The 22,812-nt window shown below is 44.4% G+C and overlaps 1 protein-coding gene across 1 annotated transcript in view; it reads right to left on the reverse strand.

The window, feature by feature from the left end:
- GPC3 (glypican 3) overlaps window positions 1–22,812 on the reverse strand; it is a gene marked incomplete at its 5' end in the record, with an annotated part of 495,727 nt that overhangs the window by 405,815 nt on the left and 67,100 nt on the right. Inside the window, one exon of the mRNA XM_044682692.1 lies at window positions 6,715–6,848. Coding sequence (XP_044538627.1) covers window positions 6,715–6,848 — 134 coding nt within the window. The remainder of the gene's footprint in view (window positions 1–6,714; window positions 6,849–22,812) is intronic.

The raw sequence follows: 22,812 nt of genomic DNA on the forward strand, positions 1-22,812 counted from the left end.
ATCACATGCTTTCAAAGGCATTCCAATGCCAGCAGTTCTTTCTCCAGAGGTAGATAGCATTCGTTCCCCATCACACATCCTTCAGAATTGTCCCAGATCATTGTTGAGAGTAGCTGAGTCTATCAATTTGATCATTCCACGATATTACTGTTACTGTATACAGTGCGCTCCTGGTTCTGCTCATTTCATTCTACGACAGCAACAAACTTTTGAGCCGTATGCCTCTAACCCCATTTTCCCCATAAGCCCCGTTTTTATCGTGTGACTTGGCATAGCAAAGTGATTTTTAGAAACACATAAGTTATGTTGTAGCAGGACTGACTGTATTGTCACATTGGGTCCTCATGGCAATCCTGGGAGATGGATACTATTATTATTTTCATTTTCCAGCTGACCAAATTGAGGCTGGGTCACCAAGAGTCACACAGCTGGTAAGCATCTGTGGCTGGATTTGAACTCAGGTCTTCCTGATTCCAAACCCAGCACTCTGTTCACTGTATCACCTGGTTATCTCAAGCAACTTTCCTGTGGTCCCTTATCCAGTTAGTAGTAGAGTCAGGACCCTAACTTGGGTCTTTTGATTTCAGGTCCAGTGTTCTTTCCACTTCACTGTCTCTAAATGCCTCCAAGCAGAGAAGAAAAGCTGACACTTTCCCTCTATGTAGCCTTTGCTCAGCTCTGGGAGGTGGAAGCTAGGGAATTCTCAGGCATTGGAATAATTATTCACTACTCAGGCTAAGAAAGGTCTGGACTGATGTACAGGCCTCTAGAGAGGCCCAGGGGTTGCATCTCATTTCAGAGCCTGCAGGAGTCCTGAGCCCCCAAATGCCTCCTAGGGCTTTCTGTTCAGAGCTAGGGCCAAAAGAGACAAGCAGGAATGATCTCCCTGCATTAATACAATTTTCCATTTCATTACCGTAGAGCTATTCATTTCTACTAATAAGATTGAAAAAGAGCTCCCAACCCTGATCCTCCTTTTAGCCAAAGGGAGTCTTCTTACAGCAAGCCTAAGATAGGAGAATGCAGAAGCCTGAGCCAGAGAATTTTATTAGCATAGAAGGGGCTGAGAAGCCCCAAGTCCCTAATTGTTGTTTTCTGCTATCTCAGGCCACTCTTGATGGCTGAAGACTGTCAGGTTCCAAAGGGAAGAGGCTCGGTAAAGGGCTCAGAAACATCACAGCCTCACGTAGAAAAAAAAGATGGGTTCGATTATGGCCTAATAGGAGCAAGGAACTATTTTACAAAGCAATGATGCAGTCCCCAAGAGTTGGCACTATGAGACTAAAAGCGGAAGGCTTTCCCCCATAAAGGAAATAGAATATGGCCATTAGTCCCTGGGAAATGATGGGAAATTTCCTTAATGAAGACATTGCCCCTTAGGCCTTTTCCCGTCCCAGAACCCCTGGCCACCACTTTCACTAATACATTTATGGCCAAAGAAACTTAATCTCCAACAGGGCCTTCTAATCAATGCTTTTTAATTTGATAGGCACTTATTAAAGATGCCTGCTGTGGGTAAGGTCCGAGGCATACAAAGAGGAAAAAGGGGAAAAGACCCTTCCTCTCAGGGAGCTTACAGTTGAATGGAGAGAGCTATCATATATGCACACCCAAGTACGAGACAAGGTAGAATGGCAGGAGAATCACAGACGAAATACTCCAAGAAGATTTGAGGTGAGAGAAAACTGTAACTATTGAGGGGATTCAGAAAGGATCTGTGACGCACGTGGAATCCGTGCCAAGCCTGAATGGAAGAAAAGCACAGAGATGGAAGGAAGGCTCATCAATTCATTGCTTCTTAGACCTTGAAGGGACCTTAGAGGTTGTCTGGTGTGTTTCAAGCCCAGGTGATAAATGGCCTGCACAAATGAATGGAGACAAGGAGAGGCAGGCCAAGAATGGGGAATGGACAGGAAGATATTTTGGTTGGAGTGCAAAATTAGGAAAAGGGAGTAAATGGCAAACAATGCTTTAAAAAAAAGTTGGGACCAGATTGTGAGGAGTCTCAGTGGCAGCCTGATGAGTCTGCCTCTTATTCAAAAAGCAACATAGGGCACTGTTGACCGAGGAATAGTTTTTCAGTTGTGTCAGGCCCTTGATGGCATTTAGGATTTTCTTGGCAAAGATACTAGAGTGGTTTGCCATTTCCTTCTCCAGCTCATTTTCCAGATGAGGAAATTAAGGCAAACAGAGTTAAATGACTTGCTCAGGGTCACACAGCTTGTAAGTATCTGAGGCCATATGTGAACTCAGGAAGATGTCTTCCTGACTCCAAGCCCAGCACTCTATCCACTATGGCGCCATCTAGTCACCCCAATGGGGAACTACTGCTGGGGTTTTGAGCAAAAGGGCATTGTGGAAACTGTATAAAGGACGACGGATAGGATGGAGCAGTGACTGGAGGCAAAGAGACCAGTTAGGATGTTACCATGATCATCTAGGTTTTCCTGGAGGAATAAGAAAGGACATAACTAACTTTTTTCTTTTCAATCATTTTAGCTTCTCTTCCTCATTGACAGAATCTGGCAAACAGAGCCTAAGAAAGTTCAGAATTCAACCCTCTTAACTATTTGGCTCTCTAAAGGAACACAGACAATTTTCTGGCATGGTGGGAGGCCCATCTGTGCAAAGTCAAAGCCACGGACAAGAGGCACCTGAGGGGCTTGGTGGGTTGGACTGTATACCTTTAGCACGTCCACCCTAATGACAACATGGAGCCATGGAAGCACTAGATCAGTGGTTCATTGCCAAAAAATATTAAAAAAGATGAAGATGTAGGCAATTGAATTGATCGTCTATAAAAAGAAGAAGAAGATACTCGATCTATATGTGACAGTTAAGGAAACCCTTTAAAGTGGCTGGAGTTCCTTTTTTAAAAATTTCAATTCAATAATACCTAAAGTTGATGGGAATGGACCATAGGATCCTAGACGGACAGAAGTTCAACTCCTTCATTTATAGATGAAGGAATCGAGGTTCAGAGTCTTTAAGTGACTTGTCCAAGGTTATGCAGGTTATAACAGGGCTAGGTGGTGGCAGTGGATAGAGCACTGGGCCTGGAATCAGAAAGACTTTTGTTTAAATCTGGCTTCAGACACTTATTAACTTATTGAAGTGTAACTCTGGACAAGTCACTTAACCTCTATTTGTCTGAGTTTCTTCATCTGTAAAATGGGGATAATAATAGTATCTATTTCCCAGGGTTGTTGTGAGGATCAAATTAGATAATAATTGTAAAGTGCTTAGCACAGGGCCTGACACAGAGTAAGTGCTGTAGAAATGTTGGCTTTTTTTCCTTTTTTTTGAACTCCGGTGTTTTGTCTCCAAATCCAGGGTTCGTTTTCATACCAGAGCTGGTCATTAAAGGCTAAGTAGGAATTCAGTGACAAAGATGAAGAAGGAAGGCATTCGAGCTCTTCTAGATCAGAATATTTAAAGCCAGGAGGACTTCAGATAGGCTTTATTTTACAGAGGAGGAAACTGAGGTTTAAAGGGGTTAAGTGACATCTCTGAACTTCTATAGGTAATGAGTAGGAGAGCCAGGATTTAAACCTAGATGTGAGGAATCTAAATCTAGCATTATTTCCATTACACAATGCTAGATTCATCAAAGCCCACACCAGTCATCTTCCCCAAAAGTCCTCAGGCATGGGGGTGCTCCTGGGCTCCTGAAGCTTGTATCAATTGAACACAAGTTCCAATTGAGACCTGGCCTGGAGATGGGCTGCTTGTCTAGTGTCTCAGGCCCAACCAGGCGGGGCCAGAGGGTGGCATCATCAAAGCAGCAACAGAGTTGTACTTTGGCGACTCCTGCACCTTTCAAAGACCACTTAACAAAGGCAGGAGGAGGCCGGGACACATGTCAGGGGAGCCGGGAAGTTGCCACCCTGACCATAATAAAGCTTCTTGAAGGAAAGCCTCACCTGGAGTATAAAAGAGCCGTCCTGAGGCACCTAGCTCATTGTCACAGAGAGTTCTAAGCAGCAGTGTTGGGGAGAGGCCTGATGTGCACAAAAAGAATATTTAAAAGCATCAATCTACTAGAAACACAATGAAGCTGCTCCCCAAATGTGATGTGGGTCTCAAACCACCCAGACGGGGGCAGGCAACTCAAACAGATGACTTTGCAAGACAGCCAAAGGCCATACTCCTTCCTGTGCAAGTGGGGTTTTTAATAAGACAGATGAGCAGCTTTGCAGCTCATAATCAGATCCAGACAGGCTGCCTCCGCCACACGCAGCCCCTGCACCACAGGGATGGTGACGACAATGGCCCCTTCCTTTCTTCTCTTTTCAATTGAAATGGCGATGGGGGGATGGGGGTGGGGTAGGGCGATGTGGAACAAGCAGAACACTGTGTAGAGACTATAGTGTAAGTGACTGACACGTCTACCGGCTGCCAAGAGAAATCCCCCAAATATCTAAGAGAAGGAAAACATCAGCCCGGTTTAACTCCTCCCCACCGCCATTGGGCTGACGAGTACAAAATGATGTAGTGAGACGGATGTTCCATTTAGAGCCGGAGGACGGGAGGCTCAATCTTGGCTTTGTTATTGACTACCTGTGTGATTTGGGCCGAGTCCATTCCTCTCTCTGGCCCAATGGAAAATCTCTAAGGCCCTTCCTTGCTCTAGATCCCAACCCTGTGGCCGTCTACCTGTGTGACCTCACCCAGTCTCCCTGGGCCTCAGTTTGTGGAGTTATAAAATGGGGGGAGGGGGAGGTGATGGGTGTGGACTCCATGGGCTCTGGGGATCTCTTCCAGCTCCACATCTCAAATCTGACAGTCCTATCAGGATAAATTCCACAAAGGTATACCGGTGGATGAACCCGAAGGAGAGGAGAGGATTTGAGCTAAGGGGTAGACTCCCCTCCCCCCTCCCATTTCTTTTGGCCAGATCTTTCCTGCTTTCAACTACAAAGTGGGGCCAACTTTCCTTAGAGGTGGGGGAGGCAAGGACTGCTTTGCCTGTTGAGTGAGATTTCAAAGTGCTGATGTCAATTTTTCTGCCACTACCAGGGAGTGGGACTGGGAGGGGGAGGAGGAGGGGGAGGGGGGCCGTGAGGCAGCCTTTGTGTCCAGGCTGAGGAAGGCTGTTTCAGCTGCTGGTCTGAAGGGATTCTAGAAGCTTTCTTCAAGGGGCCCTTCGGTGTCATGAATTTGCCTTTTGGGGGGGGGTCATTTTTCATTGATGCCCTTAAAAAAGGATCACTTTCCCCAAGGAGGACCCTCTCTCTTAACAAAGAAGTCCAGTTAAGCAAAACAAATGGACCTGCTGGCCACGTTTGCCACATTTTACACCTAGTGTCCACTGGCTCTCTGCCAGAGGGTACGGCTGTGTTTCTGCTTTTCTAACCCTGAGCATCTGGGCAAAGGGAAGGAGACTTCTTCCAGGATCCCAATCCTGAGAGCACAGTTGCCCTGCCTGCCAATGGGCAACCTTGAAAAGCACTGATTAGACGTTTGAAAATCCCTAGCAGTGCCTTGCACACAGTAGGGGCGACAAATGCAGGGACATCTGGGGAATTTTCAAAAGTCTTATTGTCCTCTGATCCAAAGGAGACAAAGCCAGTCAGTAAGTAGCTGGGCTGGGCCTCTGAAGTCCTAATTTAGAGTTTTCCTACTATATTCTGCTGCTTTCCTCTAGCTGCCATAACCTTTGTTACATTACTTGTTATTCAGTCCTGCAACTGCAGTCCTAAGAGTTAAGAAGCAAGAGGCTCTCTTCAAACCAATCGATCGATTACAGCCTCAAGTCAGAGCCCTGTGTCCGTGCATGTGTGCTCATCTGGCTTCTTTGTGTCCGAGCTAGTCTGCAGCTAATGCCTCCACAAGGCATTGTTGTTCCCAATGGGAGCAGCCAAAACTGTCATTAAAATAATCACAGCCAAGCCAGACTCCTAGCATCAAGCATTTTATGAGCAATGGGCTGGGAAGCAGGAGACCTGGGCTCTAGGCCAGTCTAGCTTTGTGACCTTGTGCAGGTCCCTCTCAGGGGCTCGATTTCCTCCTGTAAAAATTGAGGAGATTCGCAGACTTGAGAGCTGAAGGGTCACCAAGATCATCGAGTCCAAACCCCTCCTTTTAAAGAGAAAGGAATGACTTGGCCCAGGGTCAAACACAGGTAGTAAAAGCGACAGAACTAGGACTAGAGCCAGCTGTCCAAATCCAGTTTTTTCCCATACTACTTCATAACAACCAGTCGAGATGGTTGCTAAGGTCTCCTGTAGCTCTGACATTTTATGATTTAATCCATAAATCTATCCGAAGGAGCCCCTGTGTTCCTCTGAGAGTTATATGGAAAGGCACTTCATTGGGCCTGTGACTTTGGACAAGTCCTCAGCTTCTCTCTAGCCTTATTTCTCCATACGCAAAATGAAAAATGGTTGGGCTAGAACAATGGTGTCGAACGTCACTGGAAACCAGACATAAGGGTCCCCTCTGGTTTTCCCTGTAATATTCTATATATTTTATTGCATATTCATTTCTCTTGCTGACTCTTTCCCAATGACATGGTTCTTTCCAGCTCCAACAGGCTGGCCATGGCCACAGTAGAATGCTACCCGAGTCTTTTCAAATGCCCAAATGACACAATGGAATTCATCCCACAGGGCTGTATAAGGTGCATTTACAAAGCCTCCCCCCCCCATTATTTTTTAACCTTAAAAGGCAATCGCTGATTGTAAGTTGAAAAAGAACAAAACCAATTCTCACCTCCTCCGGCTGGATAAGGTTTCTTCATGTTCTACATGAGCAACTTTTAATACTCTCTTGTCAATAAAGAACTCTTCAGGATAATAAGCTGATCTATACTGCCGCTGCTGAGGATGGGCACAGAGCTTGCCGATCTGAAAAAGAGATACAGTGTCATTAGAGGAGGTCTCCACCAGCATGAGAGTAGCAGTCAAATCTGCCATGTTCTCCCACTGCTCCCCCAAGTCCTTTTTCTCCTGGCCCCATTCTCAGAAGGATTCCAGAGAAGGACAAAGCTCCTAATTCAATAGGAAGAGATACTTCTGTAGCCTTAAAAGCTTAGTGAAGAGCAAAGGAATATAATGGAAAGAGCCCTGGATTTGAAGTGAGAGGACATGGGTTCAAATCCCAGTACTAACAATCCCTACTTACTTGGGGGATCAAGGATGTGCCCCTTCCTCTCTCAGGACATGAGTAACCTCGAGTGGAAAATGAGGGGCTTGAGCCTTTAAAAGCTCTAAATTGATGGCCCGGGGGGGGGGCAGCTGGGTAGCTCAGTGGATTGAGAGCCAGGCCTAGAGATGGGAGGTCCTGGATTCAAATGTGGCCTCAGACACTGCCCAGCTGTGTGACCCTGGGCAAGTCACTTAACCCCCATGGCCTAGCCCTTACCTCTCTTCTGCCTCAGAGCCAATGTACAGTATTGACTCCAAGACAGAAGGTGAGGTTTTAATAAAAAATAAATAAATAACTTGATGACCCAGTGATATCACCAGCAATAAAATGACAAAGGCTTTCAAGGATACCACTCTGTGACTGCCCTATTCAGGGAGTCCTAAGAATTTTCAACAGGAAAGAGAGTCTTCCAAGGATCTTGTACACACAGCAGATGAGCCGGATACTTTTCAATGGGACTTTCTGTGTAGAAGTGTGAAGAATTCACAAAACAGTATTTTTGCATTTTGGAAGAACTGTAGGTGCTGGGGTGGGGGTGAGGGCACTACCAAAAGAATCCTATCTCGTGGCTGACAAATAGCTTCTACATTACCCCAACCCTGAGAGTGAGCTTAGTAAGAGAAAATAGAATTCCTGTTTTACAGATAGGGAAATCAACTTAGAGGGGTCCCAGAGCTCATTCAGATCCTCCAATTCACAGCTTCAGGCTCCGAGTCCAGTGCTCTTCCTCCTACATAGCCTGATGGAAACAACCCACCCACCTGCAGAGCACTCTCAATTCTTACAAGTCTATTTTTGGTGTAAGATTTATGTTACAGCATTAACAACAATGTTAATGCAATAGCTCACTGGGCTCTTCTAAAAATGCCTTGGGGAAAAAGGGAAATCGGCCTATCAACTGCCCAGACCCTCAGCTGAATCGGAATCATTCATTACTGGATAAATCCCAACCTGACAGGTAAAAATGTTACCTGGGAGAAAATCTCTCGTGTAGGAGAAATTTGAGCTCACTCCATTCGGAAACGTATAGCCACCCCAACGGAGGTATCAAAAGAAGGGAACAATGATTTTGTGACATCAAAACACTTTGGGGGTTGTAGTTAAAGGTGGCGGGGGGNGCGGGGGGGGGGGGGGGAGGGGAGAAAGACCAAGAATGAACAATAAGGGTGAAATACAGAAGGAGAAAGAATAAACGAATACATGAAAAGCACAAAGGCTGGGGACACAAATGAAAAAGGGAGTCAGTCCTTGTCCTCAAGGAGCCTGCTTTCTAATAAGAAGAGACAACACATAGGAGAATGGTGACCAGGAAAGAAGCTTTGGTCTGGGAAGTCATGAGGAGAGTGAATGAGGCCAGGGGAGAATCAGCTGACACTGGCCTTCCCAGAAGCAATGGAGGGGGAGGTTCAGGGTACTCAGCACGCAAGGTAGATGGTAAGATGACACCGGGGTGAAGAATGCCAGGATGTCAAGTGTGGTCAGCTCTAGGGTCATGTGACTTTGCCTCTCTTAGTCACCAAGCAGATCAGAGCAGGATTCCCAAAGCTGAAAGTGTTAACTCCTCCAAGGCAGCAGGGACTCGGGAGATCAAGGGCAATTAAAACATGGAAAATGCTCATGGAGGGATGTGAAGGGAGAAGAGGAATGAGGAGATAAAAGCTAAAGGGATCTTAGATCAGGGCATACTGGCTTAAGTCCAGCCAGCTTTCCCTGGGTAGTGATAGCATCTCAGTCTTCAGAAAGCTAACACAACTTGTTGTCAGACAGGTTCTGGTTCTGACATTTTACCTGTATGGCTGGAATGACCTCCTAATTGGATTCTTTACCTCCATTTTATGGCATTTCCAAACCGTCCTTTGTACACATGCCAAAAAAAGCCTTCTCACTAAATGGCTACCAAGACAGCAAAGTGGAAAGAGTGCTGGACCTGGAGTCAGGAAGACTTGAGTTCAAATCCAGCACTAGACACTTAATAGCTGTGTGCCTGCAAGTCACTTAATTTGTTTGCCTTCGTTTCTTCGACTATAAAACAGAGATAATGAGAGCATGAGAATGTTGGGAGGATCACAGAAGATGCTATTTGTAAAAAGCCCTTAGCATAGTCCCTGGCACATAGTAGGTAGCATATAAATGCTTATTCCCTTCCCTTCCATCCCATTCCAATCCCCAAACAATTAGTGGATCTTCATTATTTCTAGGGGGCAGGGAATTACTTAACCTAACATTCAAGGCTCTCCCAATCTCTCCAACCCACCTCTCCAGCCTAATTTCATGCCATTCCCCTTCACATACTCTCCATTTTAGCCTAACTGGACCAATACTGTTCTCTGAATGTGCAAGTTTCTACCTCCAAGGCTTGGCACAGCATGTCTACTGTGCCTGGAATGCATTGCCTCCATACCTCTGCCTTTTGGAATCCTTGGGACCCTCCAAAACTCAGCTCGCGGACCACCTACTCTGTGAAGCCTTCCTTGACCTCCCAGGTTCAAAATAATTTCTTCATCAGATTTGCCTAGAGCATTTGTATTGGTCTCTACTTTATTCTTCATTACAACCATATTACCTGTAGAATGTAAGCTCGCTGAAGACAGAGGCAGTGTGATTTTTTTCCCTTTCTTTCCCCAGTAACTTGAACTTGGTCTATGATAAGTTGATGATGAACTGAACTGAACATGAACTCCCCAAATCCAAATTCACTTGCTTACTCACTCATCTATTCAATAAACTTCCCAAGAGCTGAACGCTGGTGCTAGGTACTATGGAAGATCCATGGCTTAGATAAGATCTGGCCTTTACTCCTGAAGCTTACAATCTAATAAGGTCATTAGACACAAGAATATCAAAACTAGCAAACATTTAGGTAGTGGCTTAACATTTGTAAAGTGCTTTATACGATCTCATTTGATCCCTCACAACAATATTTCAAGGTTCCTATGCCAGGGTCACACAGCTAGTAAAGATGTAAGGCAAGATCTGAGCCAAACTCTTCCTGCCTCCAGGTCTAGTGGCCTCTCTGATCACGATGGGCCCTAGCTGCTTCCACAGAGAGCAAATCTTGTGCTTATTCATCCACCAGTAGCCCTCCTTCCTGATGCTCCCTTGTTCCACACATTGCTTAACTCCCCCCCCCAAATACCTCAACCTAGAAAATTTGGAGTTCTGGAAGTTAGAGAACGAGCCTCCAACAGGTGATATGGATTTTGAATCAGCTCCAGGCTCAATCTTTAGTAACACTTCATTCTGGTTCTCCTGATGGGATGAGGTGATAGAGGAGAGTCAAAAGAGCCTGGAAAACACAGAATCTCAGCTCTCACCCCCCCCCACACACACACACACTGTGTGAGGTTGGCCAGAGCTTTACCCTCTCTGGATTTCGATGTTCTCATTTGGCAAATGAGGATCATGTAATTCGACTTAAGAAAACCTTTCTGAAGCTCCCATTGGAAGTTAAGTGCTATGCTAGACACTTGAAGGAAGAGATGTAAAATTTGGGTCAGGGCCAGCCATTTCCTTCCTGGAGAGATTACACAAGCACAAATAATACAGAACACATAATATTACATGATAAGTTCAAAAAAGAATTACATAACCATGTGCTCTATGAGGTCAGTGGAACGAAAGGGTGCTATCAACTGGAAAAGGAGAAAGGTAATCAAGGAAAGTCTCCTGTAGGAGGTACAAGTACAAGTAAAGGTACACTTTAAAGGCTGGGTTGAAATCAATGGAAGAGGAAGGACAATGTAGAAAGAGGTTACACTTTGGGCAAAATCATAGAGCAGGAAAGTATAGGGTACATTCACACCTTTAGGAGAGTACAGTTGCCATATTAAGTTACAGCAAAGAGTGCATGAAGAATAGTCTGAGATAAGCTTGAAATGTTGGGAGGTAACCACATTGTAGAGGTCTGGAATGCCAGGCCAATTTAGAACTTGACTTTAAAGATAAAAGAATAGAGAGCTGAGTCAAATTTGTAAGAATATAAAACATTCCCCATTAGAAAAATGGTCAAAGGATATGAACAGGCATTGCTCAGAGGAAGAAATTAAAACTATCTATAGTCATATGAAAAACTGCTCCAAATCACTATTGATTAGAGAAATGCAAATTAAAGCAACTCTGAGATACCACTTCACACCTATCAGATTAGCTAACGTAACCAAAAAGGAAAATGATAAATGTTGGAGGGGATGTGGGAAAACTGGAACACTAATACATTGTTGGTGGAACTGTGAACTGACACAACCATAAAACTATGCATACCCTTTGACCCAGCAATACCACTACTGGGTCTGTATCCTAACAATATCAGAGATAAGGGGGAAAGGACCTACTTGTACCTAAATATTTTAGCAGGGTTTTTTTTGTAGTTGCTAAAAATTTGGGGATTGGATGAACAAGTTGTGGTATATAGTTGTAATAAAATATTATTGCACCATAAGGAATGATGAACAGGATAAGTGCGGAAAAATCTGGAAAGACTTATATGAATTGATGAAAAATGAAGTAGAACCAGGAGAATTCTGTATACAGTAACAGAAATATTATATGATGATCAACCATGAAGGACTAAACCAATGATTCCCAAAGTGGGCACCACCGCCCCCTGGTGGGTACTGCAGCAATCCAGGGAGGTAGTGATGGCCACAGGTGCACTTATCTTTCCTATTAATTGCTATTAAAATTTTTAAAAATAAATTTCCAGGAGGCTAAGTAATATTTTTTCTGGAAAGGGGACAGGAGGCCAAAAAAGTTTGGGAGCCACTGGACTAAACCATTATCAGCAAAGCAAGTCTCTAAGATAACCACAAGAGACTCATGAAGAAAATGTTACCTATGGCCAAAGAAGGAACTGTTGGAATCTGAGTGCAAGTCAAAGCATGTCATCTTCCACTATCCTCCCTTCAAGAGATTTCTAGTATATGTGTGACATAAGCAATATGGAAATATGCATTACATGAAAGTCCAGGCATAACCTATATCAGACCTTGAAGGTGGCAGGGTAGAGAGGGTGAAAAATCTGAATTTTAAAATGTCAAAAATCAGTTGTCAGGAATTGTTCTTACATGTAATTGAAAGAATTTTTAAAATTGTGAAAAAAGACAATAGAGAGCCATCAAAGATATTAGTTGGGGGGGGGGTGACCTAATCAGGTCTCTGCATAAAGAGAAGTCTGATAGCAGTATAGAAGATGAATTGGAGAAAGAGAAGAATGAGGAGGTCAGCATTGTGAGAATAATAAAAATCATAGTAACAACTAGTGTTTATAAAGCATTGTGGGTTTGAAAATCATTGTATGTTATCTCATTTGATCCCCACTTCTACCTTGGGGGAGTCTTATTATTATCGCCATCCCCATTGTGTAGATGGAGAGACTGAAGCACACAGACTTGCCCAGGTTCCCAAAGCTAGGAAGAGACTGAGGGAGGATTTCGACTCGGGTCTTCTGGACTCCCTCCATGCCTAGCATTGCACTGCACCCACGGCATCACCTAGCAACCTCATAATGCGAGTTACATAGAATATGTGTTATTCTTATCATTGCCAGTCTCTCGATGGGATAACTGAGTGGTAATGTACTGTACTAGAGTGGTAGCCATGGGAACAGAGAGAAGGGGAAATATAGGAAAGATAATGGGGAAGGAGAGCTCAGCAAAGGATTGGCTGTGAGGAGAAAAATGAGAAAAAAGAGTCAAAGGTGAGCCACCCTGAGGTGGGGAAATGATGGGAGCACTGATGGCACTGGTGAAGTCAGAAGGCCAGGCAGGTTTAGCTGGAGACGGCTCTGACATGATTTCTTGGCTTTATGAAAATACTGTTAAGTTCTCTTCCTCCTCTATCCCTGTGACTCATTCCTTTCATGCTTTCTTTCTGTCCTGGTAGTACATGGAGGATCATGGTGTCATGGGAGAGGCATGGGCATTCTGGATAATAAGCCCCCAGCACTGTGTGGACCCCTGACAGGGGCTGCTCAAAATGGCCTTGATTCATCCAAGTGGAAATCTTGCTAACTGCTGGTTTTTTCTGGGGTGGGCAACAAGTGGAATTGCTTCAACAGGGAAGCTCCTTGGACTCACTTCCTACATTGACTAAACAAAAACTCTAGCACTTTAGGGGCAGACGCAGAAACAAGAGATGATTATTCTAACTGGGGACAACTGCCCTCCTACCCTAAAGTTTCTGAAAATATAACCTGGGAAACCAAATGAGTTCTTAGATAACCAGAACTCAGAGAAATATGAAGCAAAGAGCCATGGAATTAGAATTGCAGAGAGGAGAGCAGAGCCAAAATACTGCCTTTACTACTTCTGAGCTTCATGTCCATAGGTATGTGATTTCCCATTCCACAGTCACAGCTTATTCCTCTGGAAAATAAGGAGTAAAGAATCCCCAACTCTCAGGCTTAGAAGACATCTCAGAGATCATCTAGCCCAACCTATGTTCAGTTGTTTTTCAGTTGTGTCTGACTGTGGCCTATATTGGGATTTTCTTGACAAAGATACTGGAGTGATTTGCTATTTCCTTCTTCAGATCATTTTACAGATGAGTAAACTGAGGCAGAATTACATGACTTGCACAAGATCACACAGCTAGAAAGGGTCTGAGGCCAAATTTGAACTTTTTAACAGTCCTGGTGCTCTATCTGCTGCAGCACCACACAGCTGCCTCAGTCCAACTTCTCCTTGATTAAGACGACCTTCCACTATAAATCCAGCAAGAGGCCATCCAGCCTTTCCTGAAATACCTCTAGTCCTCCTTCTATTTTTCATTAGCTCCAATTGTTAGAATGTTTCCCCTCAAAATCAAGCTTAAACTTGTATCTCAGAAACTTTCATTTATAGCTCTTAGTCATGCGTCCTGGGACCAAGCAGAACAAGACTAAACTCTCTTCCATGTGATCGCCTTTCTAATACTATAAGTTAGTTCTCAAGCTCCAACCCCTTCACTTTCCTCTTCTCCCGAGGCCTTCACCCAGGCATTATTTGGAAGCCTCTATGACAGTGATTCCCAAAGTGGGTGCTGCAGCGATCCAGGGGAGCAGTGATGGCCACAGGTGCATTTATCTTTCCTATTAATTGCTATTAAAATTTTTTAAAAATTAATTTCCAGCGGGCTAAAGTAATATTTTTTCTGGAAAGGGGGCGGGAGGCCAAAAAAGTCATTTCCCCACCTTATCTATATCTTTCTGAAAATGTATTTCCAGAGCTGAATGCAATATTCCAGGTGGGTCTGATCACTTCCTTTCCCTGGGTCTGGACACTGACCCTCAACAGTCTGGAAAAAATGAGCCCTCTGATCAGTCATATCAAATCACTGACTCATACTAAGTTTGGAAAGCACTAAAAATCCCCGATGATTTTTAGATTAATTCGTATTAAGTCATAGCTAATTGTGAACTTGGGACTGCAGTGAATAGAGAGAGGCCTGAAGTCAGGAAGACTCATCTTCCCAGGTCCAAATCTGGCCTAAAGGCATTTGTTGTGTGACCCTAGGTAAGTCACTTAACTCTCAGTTCCTTATCTGTAAAATGATCTGGAGAAGAAAATGGCAAACCACTCCAGTATTTCTGCCAAGAAAACCCCAAATAGGGTCACGAAGGGTCAGACATGACTGAAATGACTAAACAACAATCTTGTACTTAGTAAGCTGATTTTTTTCATGCAAGGCTACATTTGCCCCAATCAACTGGCATCATATTCATCTCAGTCCAATGCCCTAGACCTTTTTTAAGATCTTTTTGAATCCTGCCTTTGTTATCCAACCAAGTCCCACTAGTTACCTTTGCACCAGACGCAAAATTCACTAGCACACATCATCATCATCATCATCATCATAATAACAAGGGGCAGCTAGGTGGCTCAGAGGATAGAGGGCCAGACCTAGAGATAGAAGGTCCTGGGTTCGAATCTAACCTTGGACATTTCCTAGGTATGTGATTCTGGGCAAGTCGCTTAACCCCGATTGTCACTCTTCTGCCTTGGAACCAATACTTAGTATTAATTCTAAGACTGGAGGTAAGGACTTTAAAAATAATAATAATAATAATAGCATTTGTCTAGCACTTTAGGTTTTGCAAATCAGTGTACAAATATCTCATTTGATCCTTACAATAACCCTGGGAGGTAGGTGTTGTTATCATCCCCATTGTAGAAAAGCAGAAACTGAAGCAGATAGCAGGTGCCCAGAGTGGCATAGCTAGCAAGTGCTTGGGGCTAGATTTGAACCGATTGACTTAGCAGGTTTGGAGCTTGGGCGACTAGGACAGCTGCAACAATAACATGGAAGGAGGGAAGGCATGGGAAGAAATAATAACAACAATGAGTAACTGGAGAAAACTAGGAGAAAATTAAAAAAGAAATAACAAGAATAATGATAATAATAGCATTTACGTAGCACTTGAGGTTTTGCCAAACACTTCACAAATATTGTCCTGTTTTGTCCTCAAAATAACCTTGAAAAGTAGATGCTGTTATTATCCCCATTTTACAAAGGAGGAAACTGGGGTAAACAGAGATTAAATAACATGCCCAGAGTCACACAGCTAGCAAATAAATGCCTGAGAATGGATTTGAACTGACTGACTTCCTGTCTCTGGATACATAGATCTAGGAGTCCTTTGCCTTGAGATGATCATTAAGACCCTCTGAGGTCATCAAGTAACATAATGTAGAGTAAGAAGAACATTGGGACTGGGACATAGTCCGAGGGGATTCACATAATCAACAGGAATGATATGAAGGGTGAACCGGTAAAGGAGACTGAAAATGAGTGATCACTGGGGCAGCTAGGTAGTGCACTAGATACAGCACCAGACAGGGAATCGGAGGTCCTGGGTTCAAATCTGGCCTCAGACACTTCCAACCTGTGTAGCCCTGGGCAAGTCACTTAACCCAGTTTGCCTTGCCTTTGCCCTTCTGTCTTAGAGTTGTTACTAAGATAGAAAGTAAGAAAGAAAATGAGTGGACAGGGGGCGGGACCAAGATGGAGGAGCAGAAAGAAGCAATGTTGCTTAGTTTCAGACCACAGCTCTTCTAAACTGATCTACAAAAAGCAGCATACCCAAATCCTGATGGAGAAATGCAGAAAAGTCACAGTGAGACCTCTGTCCAGTCCAGGTTGAACAGGAAGACAGTGAGGTCTGCAAATACTGGGGGCAGAGTCAGGACCAAAGCACTCCAGAGCCCAAGGAGAGGCTGCACAGCAGCACAAAAGGAAGTCCCAGACTCACATCAAGGGTATTACAACAGGAGCAGATGCAAAGTGATGGCTTTGCCACCCATTGCCCAGTTCCAGGTCAAAGATCTAGGGCAGGGTAAGAACATAGGAGACCTGTGTCCAGTGAGGCTCTGGGCTGTGTATGGAAAAAGGAAGATATCTAGAAGCCACAAGCAGCAGTGTGGCTCAGACCGCAGGGGCAAGGCAGGGTCTCCACTCTAGCATCTGGTCCAGAAAGCAGGGGAAGAACCAAGGCAGGAAACTGAGACTGAAATGGGGCCTACAATTCTGCCATTTCAAATCAACAGAGCTTCCTGGCTGGCTGATGGGGGCAGAGTCCAGCAGTGTTCTATTCTTGCACAGACCCAAAGCAAGGTCAGGAACTTGCCAAGCTCAGACAAGGGGTGCAGCAAGTAAACGTTGGCCTGAGTCAGATCCTTCAGGGAGCAGTGAAAGCTTTCAGGTCTCCAGTCTATCCCTGAGATCCTGGAATAATGCAACACTCAATCTCCCAACAAGGCAGCAACAGGGCCAGTCTAGACCTTTCCTCCAGAAGAATACAGAGCCTGGCCCTACCATTAAGTGCAAAAGCTGGAAGAAGGCTGGGAGAATGAGCAAACCAAAAGAGAACCCAACTACAATGAGCTATTTTGGTGGCAGGAATGCTCCAAGGACAAAGGTAGAAAAGGAAAATGACTCCAAAATAGTTATGAGGAAAGTCTTAGAGAAAAAGAAAGCTTAGGCACCAACTCAACTAGAATTTCTGAAAGAGATGAATTCAGTTGAAAAACAAGAGTTAAAAATGCTGTTATAAATAAAATGAGAGTGCTTGAGGGAAGAAAAGGAAAAGAAACAAGAGTTATGGCAGAAAGAATTAGAAAGGTTTGAAATAATAGCTTGGCACAAGGGGTATAAAATCTTGCCCATGCACCAAACTCCCTGAAAAGCTGAATGGACTAAAAAGAAGTCAATAAGGCCAAAAGACAACAAGAAACATTAAGAACAAAGTCAGAAGACTGAAAAAAATAGAAGGAAACATAAGGTATCTCCTAGCAAAAATAGAAACCCAGAAAATAGAGCATGGACAAAAAAATTAAGAATCATCTGATTATCTGAACACCATGACCAAAAAGGAGCCTCGCTATCTTATTTCAAAAAATCATAAAAGAAAAATGAGTAGATCGCTTAGACCCAGAGAACAAAGTGAAAATAAAGAGTCCATCAGTCAAGAGAATCCTCCTAAAAGAAATCCCAAAGAGGAACTCCTAAGACTAGTAGAGCCAAAATCCAGAACTTCCGGATCAAAGAAAAATACTATAATCAGCCAGAAAGAAAGAATTCAAGGTACAATTTAGCAGCCACCAATATAAAGCGGCAGAAACTTAGAAAACAATATGCCAGAAGTTAAGAGATATGGGCTTACATCCAAGAATAACTTGCTCAGCAAGACAGAGTATAATACTTTAGAGGGAAAAATGGATCGTTAATGAACTAGAGAATTTCTTTGCAAAAAAAAATTACAATTGATTTATTTATTTTAATTTTTAAATGTTTTTCCATGTTTCCATGATTCATTTTCTTTCCCTCCCTTCTTCCCTCCCTCCTCCCAGAGCCGACAAGCAATTCCACTGGGTTGTTCAAATGTTATCACTTGATACCCATTTCTATATGAACTAGAGAATTTCTAAACATTCCAGAAAAAAAGACCAGAGCTATATGGAAACTTTAAAATCCAAACACAGGAGTGAAGAAATATATAACAAGGTAAACACGAATGAACAGTGATAAAGGCCTAAACAAGGACAAACTGTTTATGCGCAAATATGGAGAGATGATACATGTGTTCTTTCTGAACTCTATCATCATCAGGGTTCATAGAGGGAGTCCAATTAGACAAGGTCTGGGAGTACTTCTGTTAGGCCCTGATCTGAAGAAAAGAATGGATTGAGAGGGTAAGAGGAATACATTGGGGTAGGAGGAAGAAAAGAAAAGAAGGTTAGGGAAAATTTTCTCATTTAATCAGGGTACACAAGTAGCTATGCTTACAAGAGTCCATAGGAGGAGGAGGTGGGAGAGGAGTGGCTGACATTTGAACCTCTTTCTCATCTAAAGTGGTCCAAAGAAGAAAGAATACACACACACACACACACACACACACACACACACACACACACACGCACACACACACTCACACACTCACACACTCACACACACACTCACACACTCACACACTCACACACACACACACTCACACACACACTCACTCACACAGAGTTGGGTACAAAAATCCATTTTACTCAACAGGAAAATTGGAGGGAATGGGGGGGGGGAAGGGAGGGCGAATTAGAATTAGAAGGAGGGTAGATTAAGGGAGGGATTAGTCCTAAGTAAAACATACTCTAAGCATGTATAAAAATATTTATAACTCCTTTTGAGGTGACAAAGCCTGGGAATCTGAAGGACTAGCCATAAACTGGGGAACGGCTGAACAAGTTCTGGGATATGAATGTGATGGAGTGGCATTGTGTTGAACTCTTACCAGCATCATGTCTACCAGGGTTTCAGAGGACTAACGATTAAGCATGCTACCCATCTCTTGAGAAAGAGGGGAAGGACTCAGAATGCAGAATGAGGCCACTTTGGGGACATTTGGTTTGATTTACTATACGTACTCGTTAAGGAGTTTTGGTTTTCTCATGTTCTCAGTTGGGGGTTGGGGTGGGCTAGGAGGGTGAGAAAGCAGATCTGGGCTGATTAAAACAAATGAAATAGGTTTTTTAAAAAAGAAAATGAGCGGCCAGACAGAAATAGAATCAAGAGAGAAGGGGCGTCACAAAAACCCAGAGAAATGAGAAGATCCAGGAGGAGACAGTAGCTGTCCATAACAGATGAGGCAGAGAAAGGTCAAGAAGATTGAGAAAAGGCTGTCAGATTTGGCAACAAAGATGGAAGATGCTTGGCTATGTTGTAGGCGGCAGGGAAGGAAGAAGTAGATAGGGCAATATTGCATATTAGAAGGGCAAGAGATTACGGGGGAGGGGGACCTGTATTTTAAGATGGGAGGGGCCAGGATCTAGGAAAACAAGCACTTCTTCACTCAGGAGGGGCAACATGAAGTTCTGTGTGGGGGTTGAGAGGAAAGGTCGTTAGCAGCTAGGGAAGTCAGGAAGGCTATCTGAAGGAGACCGGATGTGGCTTGGACTTTTAAGAATGAACAGGAATTCAACATGTTGGGAAGGAGAGAAAGGGAGAGCTTTTTTGCATGAGAAAATGCAGAGGCAATGTAGTACAGGGTATATTCAAGGGGACACTGAGTAATTCAGGCTGTACGCTGAAGGAAATAATATGAGATAACGTCTGGAAAGCAATGATGGCAGCAGATTCTAAGGGACCTTGAATTGCAGGGCAGGGGAGTTTGAACTCGTCAATAAGCAATAGGGAACCTTTGAAGATTTTTGACAAGAGGGATGATAATAATGGGCATAAGGCCCATTATTCTGGAAATGGTATGAAAGACACACTGGAGGAGAAACCAAGAGTACATTCCAGGAATTCAGGCAAATAATAAAGAGGGCATATGCTAACTTGAGCAGTGGCCAGAGGAACAGAGTGTGTGTGTGTGTGTGTGTGTGTGTGTGTGTGTGTGTGTGTGTTGGGGGGTGGGGCTGGCCATGACAGTTGCTTAAGAGAGAATCCACGAGGCCATCGCTAACCAGAGAGGCAGCAGAGCGTAGTGGTGACCGACTCAGACAGGCCACATACTAACTTAGAAAACCACGAATCAACATTATCTGTGTTGTGCTCTATTTTTATTGATTTTGCCAGGCATCTCTCAGTTTCTCCTGGGCGGGCAGGAGAGAGTGCCTGAGTCAGCCACCTCTGGGGTGGCTGTTCGGATAAGTCTCAGACACTTATTAGTTGTGTGACCCTAAGGCAAGCCATTTAATCAGTCAGGAGCCTTGGTTTCCTCATTTGTAAAATGGGAATAAAAGAGCCTGCGCCTTTTCAAGCTGTTGTGAAGATGACTTACTCGGCAGAGCAGGCATTAAAAGCTAAAAGGTTCTACAAACATCCGCCATCTTGGGCATTATCACCAAGTGGCTGGGTGTTTGCTTCTGGGATTCTCTGGGGCTCGGCTAATGTGGCGTAGAAATGGCGAGTTCGCCTTCCCTGAGCAGATCGGGAAGCTGCTGGGCGGGAGAGAGGGGCCTAGCTGCAAGAAAGAATTTGCTCGCGACCACTGGGAGAGTGGCTAATCCTCCCAGCCCCCACCCCTGGTCGCTGTGGGCTGAGGCTCCCCTGGTTGAAGCGCAGCCAATGGAATGGCATGGCTGAGCCCTTTCTGGGGCTCGGGCCTCTGAAATCTTCCTTGGTGGGACTGGCTGTAATGAAGAGCTCAGCTCCCCAGGACCAAGGGATTCCCAGGGAGTATATTTATGAGAGCAGAGGCCACTCTTGACCTATACTTGTGGTTTCCAATCCAGCGCATAAAGAGCAGGAATTTTTTCCCACAGTATTCATAGTACCTTGAGCACTTTCATTCACAGTTTGAAAATTCCCCTTCCCATTGAAAGGCTGACCTTGGGACCCCTGCATTCTAATGGGGCCACGGCAAGACTTGAATACTTTGAGAAGGGGGCCTTGTAGCATACAGAATAGAGGTGAACTGAAGGGAAAGCCAGGAAGATTAAGAACAAAAATCTGCCGCTGACTTGCTGGGTGACCTTGGGCAAGGCCCTTAACCTTTCTGGGCCCATTTTCTCCTCAGTAAAATGAGTAGGCTGGACGCGATGATCTCTCAGTCCCCTCTCCAGCTTTGACAGTCTAAGAATCTGTGAACCGCTGGCACAATCGGAGTTTTACAGTCAGTCTGTCCTTCTTTCATTCTCTACCACAATACGGCAGAAGTTCTGAAGACTCCCCAGAGCCCTGGCTGTGGAAAGAGACAAAGAGGTGTCCCTTGCTCGCCACTCGGAAAACTGGCAGGATTCTACCCCCTCCTGATCGAAATGACATTCAATTTCACGAAAAAGTTTCAGACAATCACAGGGCTGTCCTAAAGGGAGGTGGGGGCTTCCCCTGAACTGGGAGTCTTCAAGCAGAGCCCGGATGACTACTCACTCACTGGGGGATATTGTAATGAGGATTGATTTTTTTTTTCTGGAGAATATAGCTGCCAAGGCCCTGTCCAACTCGAAAGGGCTGTGATTCCACGAAACGCGTGATATAAGGTTAAGAGTATTGGTGCCAGTCAGTGGTTCTGGGTTCAAGTCCTAACTAACTAGTTTTGTGACCATGGAGGCAAGTCGGCAAAGTTCTCTAGGCTTCTGTTTCCTCCTCTACGAAATGGGGCTACTGATGCTTGTGGCACAATTTCCTCCTTAGGAACTGTGAGGAAAAATTTTGAAGGACACTGGCAAGCTGGAAAACATTATCGAAATGGGAGGAAGAACAAAGCAACAATTTCCCAGAGACGACAATTCAAATACTCTTTTCCCCTCTTATATCCCTCCTCCCAGCGTCATCTACCCTGTCCTATGGGAGCTATAGGTGAACGTTATGAGCTCTGAGTGAAAGTGAGGGGCTGAAAAGAGGACACTTTAAAAAGAGATGCAAGTTCACACCACAGAGGTCCTTTGCAGCATCTCTCCTTAGCCATCTTCACTCACATGACGGTGGGAGGCCCCAGCATTTATTAATAAATGCATTATCCCAGAGTGGATTAGCCCAAGCTAGTCCCAAGACTTGTATCGTGATAGTACTCTTAGGGTTTACAAAGGCCCTTCCTCCCAGCAATCTTCCACCTCACAGAAGATAATATTCAAGCTTATAGAAATGACTTGCCCATGGACACAAAGTTAGAACGTCAATGAGCTGGGATTTGAACCCAGGTCTTCAAAGCCTCCAGATCAGAGCCATTTCCACTATCAAAATACTGCCTGTTAGCCAGGTGCCAGGATTGGGGTGGGGGGGGCTAGAACTCAGGAGTTTTCCCGGGTCATTCAAGGGGAAGCCAGAGTGCTGTACCACCCAGAGGTGCACATATGTTCCCCTCTAGTAACTCTGATCTTATTCTTGTCTTTTCGGGAGACAAGATGATATGCAGGCAGGTACATACTGTGACAGATCTCTGATCTCATCAGTGGAGGCATTCTCTCCACAGATGCAAATGAGAAGCCATCATCAACTTCCAGTGCTGTGGGATTCTTGTCCAGAGTCTACCAAAAACCCTTTCAGAGGAGCTATTCAACACACCGAAGGCCTTCCTCCTGGACACAAACTGCAACACTGTAGTTATCTGTTAGTCTTTGTTTGACAACCCAGCTCCTCTTCTGGCTGTGAAAATTCCTGATGATGTCTTTTACTTACTTACTGTTGATAATATGGTGCAACCTTCGGAGATGTAAGTGCACAGAATAGGAGCCTGGTGTGCCTGGTTATACCAGCACC

The sequence above is a fragment of the Gracilinanus agilis genome, chromosome X (genome assembly GCF_016433145.1).
Source record: "Gracilinanus agilis isolate LMUSP501 chromosome X, AgileGrace, whole genome shotgun sequence".
NCBI lineage: Eukaryota > Metazoa > Chordata > Mammalia > Didelphimorphia > Didelphidae > Gracilinanus > Gracilinanus agilis.